The sequence below is a fragment of the Cydia pomonella genome, chromosome 2 (genome assembly GCF_033807575.1).
Source record: "Cydia pomonella isolate Wapato2018A chromosome 2, ilCydPomo1, whole genome shotgun sequence".
Taxonomy (NCBI): Eukaryota; Metazoa; Arthropoda; class Insecta; order Lepidoptera; family Tortricidae; genus Cydia; species Cydia pomonella.
In genome coordinates, this window is record NC_084704.1 from 14,985,151 (window position 1) to 14,999,978 (window position 14,828).

Sequence of the window (14,828 nt, forward strand, 5' to 3'; positions counted from 1 at the left end):
GAATCGTAGTATTTATTACGTAGTACGTGCCTTGACTCGTAATGTCATGTTATTAAAGGATAGATTTGACAAATCTGCGCGTCATCGTGGATTACACGAACTTTACATGTAAACGTAAACGTAAATGACAAACGTCCCATAAGTCACTCTATTTATGTGACGTTTGTAATAATAAGTCACTACTTTTATAGGACATTTGTCATAAAATAACACAACTAGTGATAATACTCTACCAAGCCGAAATTAGCCGAGTCATTGTATGAGTGATACCCGTATCGATATACAGTCAGAGCCAACATTTTATGGTGATACACACAATCTTTTCATTCCATTCATCCTATTCGGGCCAGCTCTTGTGAATCGACCTGTACTAGGGTACTCTAAATACGCGAAGCGATCGAAATTGAGTGGCGCCCCAATTTCGCCTGAGACAACGGCTGGGCTGTGCCGCCTGCGTGGAAGCCTGTGATTCTAAGGCAGAATGCCCGTACGTGTTGCGAGAGGATTATCGCAAGAGTTGGGTGATTGAAACCCGCAGCCGTCCTCCCTTATAGCGGCAGCGCGTCGCCACCCCCAACCGGTCACCTCCTCGGCTGTCGGGACCGCTCCTGCTTCGCTACTGTTAGTGCTTGAAAATGGGGACCTAGGCTCTCTGAAACAATTGGCGCGAGTGACTAAAAATACGCGAGTTAAACTGCAAAATTAAACCGGCTGACATTTTAATTTAACTGGTGAAATGGTCACTGCGGCAAGGATTGACTTTGATTATAATAATAATAAAGTGTCAATCATTTCGACACTGCCGATTCAATTGGTTTGCCATCACTCATTGTATAGACACTATATATTACGTTACAACAAAATTGAACTACTTACAACATAAACCATTTTATTTGTACAAGTACACATGTAATAGATGATTAATTCCTATTTTTTATCTAAAAATGTACATATACATTAAACAACATACAGCCTTCTTCAACAAGCAATTCCTAAGATTGGGACACTTTCCCATAGGCTGTCAAATGTCAACTAAATATTCTATAGACTATAATCGTATCCTTCTCAAGCAAGCTATAACTTGTGCTACAGGCCTGACGCCATTATTTATGACGCTTTCATATGAATGCTACTTTTCCCTTAAAACGAGACATTTCCGACGTCCAGAGAGTTGCGTTTAAAACCACAAACCGGAAATGCGTTAAAAAAAAGGGTCGTAACGATATATTGATTAAAACCAACACGATTTTCGTTCATAGGGGTCGTAACGATGTTTAATGTTTATCAATTATCAACACTATGGTGTAAGCCAGTAGATTCATAATGAACAATCAGTAGTTGTAGCGGACGGATTAGATTCATAATGAACAATCAGTAGTTGTAGCGGATGGAGTAGATTCATAATGAACAATCAGTAGTTGTAGCGGATGGAGTAGATTCATAATGAACAATCAGTAGTTGTAGCGGATGGACGAAACGCGTTGAGAAAGTGCGTGGCACTCGAGGTAGATGCTACCGCTGGTTAGTACAATCCATTATGTTTCTACAGCCTAAAACTATAGAGATGATAATTGACAAATATTAAATAACGTCCTGAACCCTTTTTTTATGGCGCCTACCGTTTGCGGTTTTAAACACAATACTGAATACTCCTTTGAGGAGCTCAGTTCAAAAACGAAAGACTATAACACATATGTTTGTATCTTAAAAGAGAAAAACCGTTACCTAGATACGTTGTAGACTATCATACATTATACTTAGAAATTTAATGTTAAAATTTATATTATAATACATGTAATTTGGCAAACTTAAATGTTTAATGTATGTAATATAAACGTGGACGAATCATATTAAGTAATACAAACTTTGCATTGCTAGAATATTACTTATCAGGTCCTAAACTAATTAAATTAAAACGATGTAAAAAGTATGTTAACTATAACATAACAATGAATATAAAAATAGCTAGTAATTTGTAAGATTATATACCGCTGATTACCTATAGATCAACCTATTTCATTCCGATATGATTGGAATTTTGAATGCACACATTTGCCCATAGCTTGCTCGAATTCCGTTATTTGAAATGGGGAAGGCAATTGTCGAAATTAAATTCCCAACGATGAATACTGACACAAGCTAAATTTGTATGGCGGGAAGTAATTGTATTTATTTATTTAAACTTTATTGTACAAAATACAAAAAAAATACAAATGGCGGCCTAAATGCATACTCTACCAGTCAACCATAGGCCATATTTTAATTCATTTTTGTGAAAAGTACTCAATAGGGTGCTCTAGAGGAGAGCTATCTGCAATTGGCTTTCATCAACAATCCTTATTTCTCATAATGGAAGACTGCTGACGACAAATGGATTTCACGGTTACAGTCGGGACTTCGCATACCCGTTAGTAGGAATGTATGAATGAACATTATGCCACAAAAAAAGTAAAACCGACTTGACAAAAAGGATAAAATAAAATATCATCTTGTTTTATATGCGCTAGCAGCTGATACGTCTGAACACGTCGTCAACCCGAGAGCCAAACCTGGTATAGTTCAATAAGAAAGAAAGAACCACTATTGTGAGTATTTGATTTGGCACCGACTTCAAACGTATCAATTGCTAGCTTATATGTTATTATTTTTAAGTCTGTTTTATTTTTTTCTAAGATTAATTTTATTTTTAAATTTTTAGTTTTTCTTACGAGTGATGCATCATTCTGCGAGACTCGTCCCTGTCTGGCCAAACTGTCATGTTACTAAACATGTTTGCGCTTTGGGCACGCTTCTAGTTTCATGGTCTGGTTGTGAAGCTATCAAGATTTGAGAAGTTGGGACCTCATGGAACTCATCATCAGAACTAGACCTTAACACAAATATTCCTTCAGAACTTACTTGCTTATAAAACGTAACGAAGAGGACAAATCGCCAAAATTAAAATTTGCGTAGTCCCATTCTGTCATCAAATGTCACTGTTTTGGAAGAAAATGCTTGGTTTGTTGATGAAAATATTAAAACGGATTCATCATGGATTGAAAAAAACAGAGATTTTCGAGGTTTTTTCGATTTTTTTACAAAGTTGCGTTCGGCACTCAAGGTTACAAACTCACAAACTTGGATTATTCTTTGAACCAGCATCATAAACAAAAAAATGAGAACCGGATTTGACGCAAACGAACCCCATTACTATGTGTGTTTTTTTTTTTTTCTTTTGCCTGTTTGTTTCCCAAAGGTTTAATTAATTACAAAAGGCGACAAACTTACTGGATTATAATAGCCCTTTAAAATATTTCTACACAAAAAATTACCATATGGTGAACGAATATTTGAAATGTCCCCGCATTTAAGAATTATTTCGCTTACAATTTAAATTTTCCTCACAAGTGTGATGAAAACATTGTGTGCCACGGGCGGTACAAGAAAAAAATAAAATTAACACTTGTTCGTAAATTCTTGTATACACAATGCATTATATTGGGCCTCAAATAAGTGTGGTATACACTTATTTGAGGCCCAATATGCACATATTGATAAAAAATAGGCTAGAACAAGACTACTAATTCTGAGCGTTCATATGTTATACACTAACATATTAGGTAATATCAAATTTGTAACAGACCCACTACCAACACTACAGCTACGTAGTTGCACAGTTGGAGTAAAATAAGTAAAAACATCAATTAAATTCCAAGTCCTATTGACAGAAATATTTTTCTAATTATAATCTAACTCGTTATTATCAGCAGGCGGTCTCGGGTTATTCATAACCGACTCTAAATTCACTGTATGCACCGGCGGCGGATTCAGGATCCTGTTTGCGGTGTGGTGTGGCAATCTAGCAAGTTCCAGAAGCGGTAACCTAAGAACATAGTCTTGGTCTAGTGATCTATCAAATTGCAGCCTGGATCTTTCGGACCACGGGATGACCCGGAAGTCGGTGGAAGTGCCCGAAGTAGACTGTCCGGAGGTGCTGGCGACTATGGGGTTGAGCCGGGGGATCCTTTGGGCTAAAGCTCGGAGCCTAGAGTTCTCTGGCCGAGGTTCGGGGACGAAGTTCTGTCGGGGCGGTTCCGTCCGCTCTCGGGATTGGTTGTTTGTGAACATGTGTTGGTACCTGTAAACATTTGTTTGTTTTGTTTTGGGTTTGTACTTATTAAATGTTTGAAGTGTCGCATGTAGTCGCTAAATGGCATCTGCCTAGATAAAGGTTAACTAGTTCTTACTTATTTACTTACTTAGTTCTTACTTTTAACTTTTCCTTGTAATAAACTGTTGTTTTTTTTATACTACGTCGGTGGCAAACAAGCATACGGCATCCCTGATGGCAAGCAGTCTCCGCAGCCCATGTACGCCTGCCACTCCAGAGGAGATACATGCGCGTTGCCGACCCTAAACCCAGTCCCCCCCCCCCCCCTCGTTGAGCTCAGGCAACCTTACTCACCGGCAGGAACACAACACTATGAGTAGGGTCTAGTGTTATTTGGCTGCGGTTTTCTTTAAGGTGGAGGTACTTCCCCAGTTGGACTTTGCTCTAGATCTGGAATGAAATCCACTGGCTATGCCTTACCACACAAAGCGAGATGACATTCACAATGCCCATACCTCTCTTTTGGACGTAGTTTAAGGACGTACCCGGGTCCGATATCTGAATTAGAGCAGAAATCACTATATGTATGCCTATACGGAGTTCACTCGATTTCTCATGGGTTTCATCATCAGAACTAGATTTTGACAACAATGGAACCAATTTGTAACTGTATACTTCTAATAACAATAATAATAATAAAAAAACAAATCGGTTCAGAAATGACGGAGTTCTGAGCTCAAAATATCATACAACCAAATTGAGAACTTACTATTTTTGGAATTTTTTTAATGCTTTATATAAGATACAACAATTTATCGTTTATGTAAGTACCTGGCAATTTCCGAATGGTTGAGAGGCCTCGCGTCGCGGCCTATCCTCTGCACGGTGATCTGGCGCTGGCCCTGCGCGGGCGACGTCACGTCGCCGGTCTGCGTCTGGGCGCTCGCCTGACTCGAACTTGATGGGAAGTTCAGGGCTAGAAAGTCCGGCAGGGGGACGCAGTATACGCCGACATCCTCCTGAAATTTGTAGGAAGCAACTTTTTAGTGTCATTGGTTGGGTTACATTTAGAAATGCCACAAATAGTTAGTCCGAATGCCTTTTCGGCAGAATATTCGGGCGCCGTAATAGACTAAATGTGTGTAGGTACAATTTAAGTCACATTTGTTATAAAAACTGTTCGCCTACAAAGAACAACGTTTCCTATAATGTAACTTTTGATTTTGATCTGTAGGAGTGTCTGTGTAATGTGGCGTACCGCGCGAAATTTGCGACAGAAGACATGAAGGTTGCGCGGGTTTTGACGTTTTTCCCAATATCTCAGTCAAATCCCTCGGTCATATTAGTAAGTAGCTATTATATACTAAAGTTATACTGCTATATTATGCAACGCTAATGGTATAAAATAGAAAATAAATTAAAATTAGTCATGTTTCCGTATTTTTTTCTTATCAAGCATACTTTAACCTTTTACGATTTTTCTTATTGTCTGCCCTCGCAAATGTAGTCTAGTTTCAGTCTGATTTTTTTCAATGCATGTGCCCTTGATAGGTAATTGCCCAAAATTTCAAAATATAAACTGCAATTTTGCGGGAACCTACGCTTAAGATAAAAATCTAATCATTTGCAGTCAACAAATCCTCAAAACTAGTTCATCGTTTCTAATAACTTCCCAAGAACACATTCAAAATATGAAATATATAATAATTTGCGGTACATTTTAATTGTGAAATTGTCTTTATACACGTATGTACTTATATATATATTATTTTATTTTATATAAGTATTACTATTTATTGCTCTCGTCCTACTTTTATGTGTATCCAAAATTCTCTAATTGCTGCTGTTCATATTGATTTGTCTTTCACCTGTTAGTGTTTGATCCTTTCGCATTTTCTCAAAGGTTAGCTGGAAGAGATCCCTTTTCGGGATAAGTTCGCGTTTGTACATACCTTTTTTTTCTGTTTTATGTTAACCTGTTTATGTGCAATAAAGTGACATACATACATACATCTGAATACCGAATAGTTGCCAAATATTCGTAGTACCTCTGGTTACGTTCCCCTGGACAACTCTTAAAACCCTGATGCTATGGTTGGTATTTAAATTGACCATTAAGCCATAGTTGACCATAAGCTTTTCTCATAATGTGGCAGGCTAACCGTGTTAGTAGAATGTTAATATTTAGCCATGGTCTATATCTGTATGAGGGAATATTGTTATTGTATAGGAAGACGACACTAGTACTCGACCAACAAAGTGACGCTGTACGCAGCGTGCGCCAACAATCAGGGACCAAAGCCTTAAACAAAGCAGCGCCAGCTTTCGTGAATCAATCTTCACAGTATACTATACTCACACTAGCAGTCTGCACTCTCTCTGCACTGTCCGGTACTGGAGTGAGCGCCTTACTCTCCTCAGGTTTCTCCTTGACCTTGTCTTCTTCGAGCACCACCTCAGGCACCACTTGCAGATCGTCGGGGATGCTCGGGACTATCACTGAGCTGGCTATGATGCTCGATAGCTGGTCTAGCACCTGGAGAATATTATAGTCTATAATACTGACTTCATTCTTGCATATCCCTATTTATTTTAGAATATATGGTGGGTGTTGTAGTGGCAATGAATTTGCACTTTTGTCACAGGCTCGACGCTATTGCCCCCTTTCTTCCCCCGGTACATAAAAAGGGTGCTTCAGCTTAACTAAGTAATTTTGATTACAGAAGAGATGTAAAATAAAATAAAAACCATGTGCCCCCGATTTTCATAGCTAAACTAGATGGCACTATTAGGCGCGGTTTATATTTTGCGGTAACTAAATTGTAAAACGTCAACTTATGACAATCAAAGCTACCGCATATATTTCGTGTCATCCACGATGAAGCGCAGATTTGTCAAATTTAACCTTTAATAACATGACGATACGAGTTAAGGCACACGTCGTCGTGAGACATGATCTATAATGTACGGGGCTTTATGGTGACATCTACTTTTGCTGTCGAAAACGACGAACGACATTTTCTCAGGCATTATTTTCATCTCCTGTTTAGACGAGCTTCTCTAGAACTGTGTTGTGTTTATTATTATTAGACCGCAGTTTGAATTCTGATCCTTGTAGTGCTCCTAGGCTTCAATAAACTTGATGTTGCCAGTCAGAAAAGTGGTGCCATTTCTCCCACCAGCCCCTTGAATTCCCCCCTTACAATTCGGCCGGTCTGGGCTAGTGGGTAGAGACCCTGCCTATTAGTTTGGGGCTAGGTTGATCTGTGTCCTACACTTGTTCACATTATATTTATTTAATTTAAAAATTCTCATACGTTTGCTGTAAAAAAATAGGCCCTTTTCACAAATCTGACTTATTTGAGTTTAGCTCCACTTTTTAGCTGGGCAACATCGAGCCTGAGTTTCTTGAAGCCTAGGAGCACCACTACAAGGATCAGAATTCAAACTGCGGTCTAATAACTAAACATATGACACAGTTCTAGAGATCCTAGTCTAACTTACTTTAATTTGGTAATATGAAAGATCTATAAATAAAAAACATGTTCTTAGCAAGATTGCGTTAAATGGAAATATTTTTTGTTCTTACTTCATCTGCCAGCAGTCTGTGTTTCGGGTCTTTCACCAGCAACCTCTGGATAAGGAAGACGGTGCTGTCCGAAACTTGAACTGAGTTACCGTCGCTGCAATAGTTAAGTTTTCTTTAATGTAAAAATCTTTAAAAACTGATTGCCCTTTTAATTTTTCACCAATATTTATGCACAAAATTGCTTAATCTACCTCTGTGGAGTAAACTAACAAAGGTGAGTCAAAACTATTGTTCCTTTTCGTGCGTAAGCCACTACATGTAGAAATCTTAATTAAAAAACCAATTCGTACATTCATTCCTAGCATTACTACTTAATTAATCGTTAGAATATCATATATTAATATTACCTATTAATGTGTGGGTATAAAAAACATTTAATTGAAACTTGCCACAGCATTTAAGTGTATAAAAATAATCATAAGACCAAAACTTACGGCGGTATATTATAACTGGCTGCCTGTATCCTACTAAACAGCTGCGCGAGGCTGGTGTCGCAGAATGGAAACTGGCCATACAACATGGTGTACAACACAACCCCCAACGCCCACATGTCTGATGGCTTGCCAAGGTATGGTTTGCACATTAGAACATCTGGGGATATGTAGGCTGGGGAACCTGAAATGAGAATTTTACTATAAAATATTTGGCGCGTTTTACATAATATATATTTTATAATTTAAACTCATGTGCCATGACTAGACTTAATAGAAGCTGTTTTGCAGAAACATCAACACTGTTTTCTTTAGACCCACACTCTTCATTCAAAACTCAAGTAAAATAAGTCTGTTTAAGTATTTTTGCTTGGTATACTTACTAAATCACATTTATAAGCGGGTCTATAGCGAATTTGTTTTATTACCGATGTTTCAACACAGGTTTCACTGGTCATGGTCGCGGCTAACCTCAGAGGGTCGTGGACTGGTTATAAATGTAATTTAATGAGTTATAAATCTTATACCTTTCAACGAGCAATTCTTGTATATATATAAATATATATATTTCTGTGATCTCGGAAACGACTCTAACGATTTCGCTGAAATTTGGTATATGGGGGTTTTTGGGGGTATACAATCTATCTAGATTAGTCTTATGTTTGGGAAAACGCGTGTTTTCGAGTTTTCATGCGTTTTTCTTCCGACGCAGAATATGGTCGCTAATTTCGTGTTGCCGGCCACTGTCCGTCTGGTCCAGCGGGTTAAGACGCGGACTGCTAAACGAGTGTTACGGGTTCGAATCTCGCCCGGTGACTAACTTTTGTTTTTTTTTTTATATGTTCAAGTAAATATATAATTTTTTAATTTTTATTGTTTTAGACAAGTTTAATTTAGTTAAAAAACGTAGTTAAGATTATCACCTATAGACCACCATATTACAATAAATAGTTATAACCGAGCAAAGCTCGGTCGCCCAGGTACTATGATTTAATGTGATTTTACAAAACGAGATAATCCCTTGCCAAACATCATCTATAATACTTCTACACAAAAAAGGTGATAAAAATAACATCAAGAATTATATACCTATAAGCTTATTCTCGAATATATATAAAATCTTCGCTAAAGTTATACTCTAAAGAATAACCAATAAGCTAGAGGAAAATCAACCAAGAGAGCAAGCGGGCTTCAGGAGCGGGTACTCGACTGTGGTCCACATTCATGTCATCAAACAATTGTTCGAAAAAGGCAAGGAATATAACATAACATTCTACTGCTGTTTCGTAGATTACAGTAAAGCTTTCGATACAATAGAGCACGAGAAAATCTGGCAGGCACTCAAAAACCAAGGTATCGAAAACAAATACATCAGAATACTAAAAAACATTTACAATAACAGCAAGGCCACAATAAAACTAGAGCAGGAAGGCAAAGAGATCAGAATAGAAAGTGGCGTGCGTCAAGGCGACCCACTATCGCCGAAACTCTTCACAACCGTTCTAGAAGAAGTCTTTCGCCAATTAAACTGGGAGAAATGTGGACTACTATTAACGGTGAAAACCTTTCACATTTGAGATTTGCGGATGACCTGATAATACTCTCATTATCAAGTGAGGAATTACAAACAATGCTGAATGACCTGATTAGAGAAAGTGGGAAGGTGAGATTGGTTATGAACACACTAAAGACCAAGGCTACGACTAACGACAAGCAAGAACCTATTTTCATCAATAATAACCCAATTGAATACGTCAATGAGTATATCTATTTAGGCCAGATAATCTCTCCGGTAGATCTAACCTCAAAAAAAATAGATAGACGTATTGGAAATGCTTGGAAGACATATTGGAGCCTAAAGGAAATAATGAAAAATAAAGATATCAATGTAACTATCAAGCGGAAACTCTTTAATACCAGCATACTTCCTATACTCACGGCTGCCAAACCTGGGCTCTCACTAAAACACACATTAGAAAGCTAGAAACCTGCCAAAACTCCATGGAGAGAAGTATGCTGGGAAAAAGACTATCGGATAAAATAAGAATACAATCCATAAAGAAGCTCACCAAAACAAAAGATGTCACCAAAACAATAAAAAAGTTAAAATGGAAATGGTCAGGACATATAATTACAGGCAAAGAAAAATGGTCGAAATCGATAATGAACTGGTTCACAGGCCATAAGAAAAGCAAAAGAGGTAGACCATTTAGAAGATGGGTGGACGGCATCAAAGCCATAGCAGGAAGCACATGGACGAGAGTTGCCAAGGATAGAGAGGACTGGAGAAGGCTGGAGGAAGCCTTTTGCCAATAAATGGCACACAGAGGGGAATAAAATATGCAAGAAATGTAGAAGAAAAAAATGAAATTTACTTTACTGTCTGCAGGCGCGGATACAAGGGGGGGCCATAGGGGCAATGGCCCCCCCCTAAAACCCTGGCTCTCACATTACTAAATTGAGTAAATTTTATAACTGTCTGAAATAAAGGATTCTTACTCTTCTTAAATTAATGTGATTTAATGTGTTATAATTAATATGATTTAATATTTTATTTATTTATTTCTTCTCTTCTTCCTCGCGTTGTCCCAGCATTTTTGCCACGGCTCATGGGAGCCTGGGGTCCGCTTGACAACTAATCCCAAGATTTGGCGTAGGCACTAGTTTTTACGAAAGCGACTGCCATCTGACCTTCCAACCCAGAGGGTAAAATTAGGCCTTGTTGGGATTAGTCCGGTTTCCTCACGATGTTTTCCTTCACCGAAAAGCGACTGGTAAATATCAAATAACATTTCGTACATAAGTTCCGAAAAACTCATTGGTACGAGCCGGGGTTTGAACCCGCGACCTCCGGATTGCAAGTCGCACGCTCTTACCGCTAGGCCACCAGCGCTTATTTTATTTATTTATTTATTTATTTGCGTATTCAAAATGCAAAGGTTTTAAGGCGAAGGGTAGGGCAAGCTCTTTCCATACAAACTTTGTGCGCATTTTTCTTTGTTTGTGTTTGCGCTACAGTTATTATTTTTGGTAAATATGCTTATTTTTCTGTTAGCTAGAGCTGGATGTATTATTTTTTTAATTATTTTTTTTTGTATTTTTTTTTTATTAAAGAAAAAATCTACATCAAGTTCTGCGTATATCTAATATATACAAGCAAAAAATGAAATTAAATGCTATAGTGCCAAAACTAACGAATAAAACTTGCACAAGGTTTGTATGGAGAATGCCTTGCCCTACCCTGCGCCTTTAAGTGGTATGCTTACTGTTTTCACTAATTACGAGGGCGGTTTGAGAAGTCAGTGACTTTATGTAAAACAAAAATCATTTTAATATATAAACTTATTAATTACAATTCTGAACTCCTTGGTAGCTGGCAGTTTTTTTTTTATAAAGGCGGGGCAATTAAAAAGTTGTTGAGGCATCTGTCCAGTACGATCGGAAAATTGTTGGAAAATGGAGAAAAGCGAATTTCGTGTGTGAATTAAACATTACTTTTTACGTCGAAAAACTATTAGAGACTGAAAACTGTTTAAAAAAATATTATGGGGAATCTGCTCCTTCTCATGGGATGGCACATAAGTGGTTTACAGAATTTCGTTCTGGACGTACCACTACCAATGACGCAGAACGAACGCTCCGAAGCCGATTGAAGTGACCACTGATGATGTCGTGAATAGAGTTCACGATATTGTTTTGGATGACCGTCGAGTGAAGATTCGTGAGATAGCTGAGACTGTACACATTTCATCTGAACGAGTTTTTCATATCTTGCAAAATATTTTGAATATGAAAAAGCTTTCCGCTAGATGGGTGCCGCGTTTGCTGACAGCCGATCAAAAACGACTTCGTGAAACAACTTCCGAGCAATGCTTAGCCAAATTCAAGCGTAATCCCAATGAATTTTTACGTCGATTTGTGATGGTAGATGAAACGTGGATCCACCATTATGCGCCAGAGACGAAAAATCAGTCAAAACAGTGGACTTCTGCTAACGAACGGGCCCCAAAGAAAGCGAAAACTGTTAATTCGGCAGGAAAGGTAATGGCCACTGTTTTTTGGGACAGCCAAGGGGTTATTTATATAGATTATTTAGAGAAAGGTAAAACAATAAATGACCCTTATTATGCTACTTTGTTGGAAAAATTTAATGCAGAAGTTGTGAAGAAACGGCCACATCTGGCAAAGAAGAAAATCCTTTTTCACCACAACAATGCCCCTGCACACTCGTCAGCAGTCGCAACAGCCAAATTAGTAGAATTGCGTTACGAAATACTGCCCCACCCACCTTATTCTCCAGATTTGGCCCCATGTGATTTTTTTTATTCCCAAACATGAAGAAATGGCTCGGTGGGAAAAGATTTTCATCAAATGAGGAAGTCATAGCTGAAACTGAAGCATAGTTTTCAGGGTTTGACAAAAAATATTTTTGGAGGGGTTGAAAAAACTGGAACATCGTTGGATGAAGTGTATGGAGTTAAAAGGATATTATGTGGAGAAATAAAACTAAAAAAGGAGAAAAAGTTTTTGCAAAAAGTCACTGACTTATCAAACCACCCTCGTAATGTGTATGCTTTGGAGCATACAGTTGTATATTATGCAAGGGTACTGAGTGAGGGCACCAACTGTGCCTTGTATATATAAGACAAATAAGACAAAAATACCTCTTTGATCTTTCAACAAATCCCTGTCACTGCCCAGATGAGTCCCAAGGCAGAAGTTTGTGATGGTGATGCGGCCAGTTCTTTGGTTCAACACAATGTTGCCCAACTTCAGATCCCGGTGCACAACATTTCTCTATAATATAAAAAGTACATTTCAAACCGCACTAAAAAATCTTGTTATATGTGTTTTTTATTATATTTGAAATTATACCTATAAGATGCCCAACAAATGGAAACCAAACCTAGGGCAAATCATTACAATAAACAATGAGGTTAAGAATACATTCATCCTTCTTATTATGTAACTCTGGAAGGAGGGGTTATTTGAAATTGCAAAGAATTATAAGATTAGATATTAGAACTAATACACCAAAACTCCTCCAGTGTTATTATAATTATAGATATAGGGCAGGCCAATAAACTCAAATTCATAAGCCTAAGCCTAGCATCACAAACCATCAGTGATAACTACACCTATACCAATATCCCCTTTTGATGATTAGGGTATTATTGGCATTTATTAACAAAATTTTTTAACATTTTGGGGCATTCAGGAATTTTTTAACAAATAAAAAAGTAATTAAATTTACCTTGTGCATGTTGGCAACAACCCTCACAATATCATAGAAGATCAAAAGTGCCTCCTTTTCTGGAACCTTCTTAACTTTTGTTACATATTGCTGGAGATTGATGAGCTCACTGCCTTTCTCACTAAACTGGTGAGCATTTACACAGTCAAGTACTAGAAAGAGCCTCTCCCGGACACGGCCTGTGTAGATACGGCCAGATCCACTACCTTTGTATGCTCGGTTAGATCCAAAGTAGCTGGGAGCTTCCTCTAAAGCATAATCCTGGAATCATGAATATGATGCAGCTAACTTGTATCATCTCCCTCAAACCAAATTGTATTGTATAACACAGTTTAATTTTTTTTTAGTTTCAAACTAAGCCTCAAGCAGCAACAGGAACATCTCTATTATTCTATTGTCAGATGAATACAGTCAAACAGAAAAAATCATTTGCAGCTAGTGGGATAAAAAAAAAACTACAAACAAGAATTGAGTTTGACAAGTTATCAAAAATATGTTAAGTTACATTTGATATCTCAATAAAATAAATGTTACATGCTGTAAATTTGCAAGCTAGCAAAGTTGTAAATATACAGACTATGAGATTGCATAGTATTGCCTATTTTTTTTATTGTTTGTCTAATTATGCTTATGAATGGTGCAACAACTGAATGAATATGAATGGGTTTTACTGTATTGGATTTTAGTGGTTTTATTTTTACCTTAAATAGTCCATGGTGATGTATCACTCCATCTTGATCCTTCAATAGTGATAATAAAGAATACTCAGTGTGCAGTAACATCTTCCCCTGCCTATCATCCTGTGTCTCAGCTTGATCTTCATGTCGTAAAGTCAAAATTTTTATTTGATAAAAATCATCAGTCTTTTCTTTTCTAGCCAAACATTGAACTATACTTTTCACGGGACTCGGACCCAGTTTAGGCCCTAAAAGATACGGTCCAGCCTTACGAACCCGTTTCTCTGGCACAGGAGTGCCAGAGGCTGGGACATCACTAATATTATATGAAAGTTTATTCTTCTTTGGCACACTGGTCCTAGGACTTTTCTGGCAGTTGGTTGATGGTTTGTCGTACATGGACAATCGAGCTATCTTGGGACATGGCTGTAATAAAAACGGCCGTGGCCTCTTTCCAGGGTTTGGTGCATTCGAACTGCCTTCGGATTTATCTTGATCCATAATGACAATACCTCCGTTTATTTTTACCGAGTTCACTTACTTCAACCACTTTATGTAAAGAATTGATAAAACTAATATCATAAATCTTTATATACACTCTTAAAACACATATCACTTCATTAATTTACCCGTTGGCAATAGCAGAAAAGTTAAATTAGTAAACCATATTATTTACTTCATATTTTTGCGAAAATGAAATGTCTGATTTGCGTTTAGAAATGATACTATTATTTTATTTCAATACAATTTCTGAACTTAAAGCTGCAATACACACTCACAAACTACG

The 14,828-nt window shown here is 37.6% G+C and overlaps 1 protein-coding gene across 1 annotated transcript; it reads right to left on the reverse strand.

Annotated features, from left to right (window-relative positions):
• Positions 1 to 872: 872 nt before the first annotated feature.
• On the reverse strand, positions 873 to 14,713 carry LOC133534483 (serine/threonine-protein kinase 40-like). Its single transcript, XM_061873636.1, has 8 exons — positions 14,066 to 14,713; positions 13,365 to 13,625; positions 12,775 to 12,907; positions 8,114 to 8,294; positions 7,680 to 7,773; positions 6,450 to 6,626; positions 4,922 to 5,109; positions 873 to 4,117 (listed from the first exon to the last, which is right to left on the reverse strand). The coding sequence occupies exons 1-8, from the start codon at positions 14,540 to 14,542 to the stop codon at positions 3,718 to 3,720; spliced, it is 1,911 nt and encodes a 636-aa protein (XP_061729620.1). The 5' UTR covers positions 14,543 to 14,713; the 3' UTR covers positions 873 to 3,717.
• Between the last annotated feature and the right edge of the window lie 115 nt (positions 14,714 to 14,828).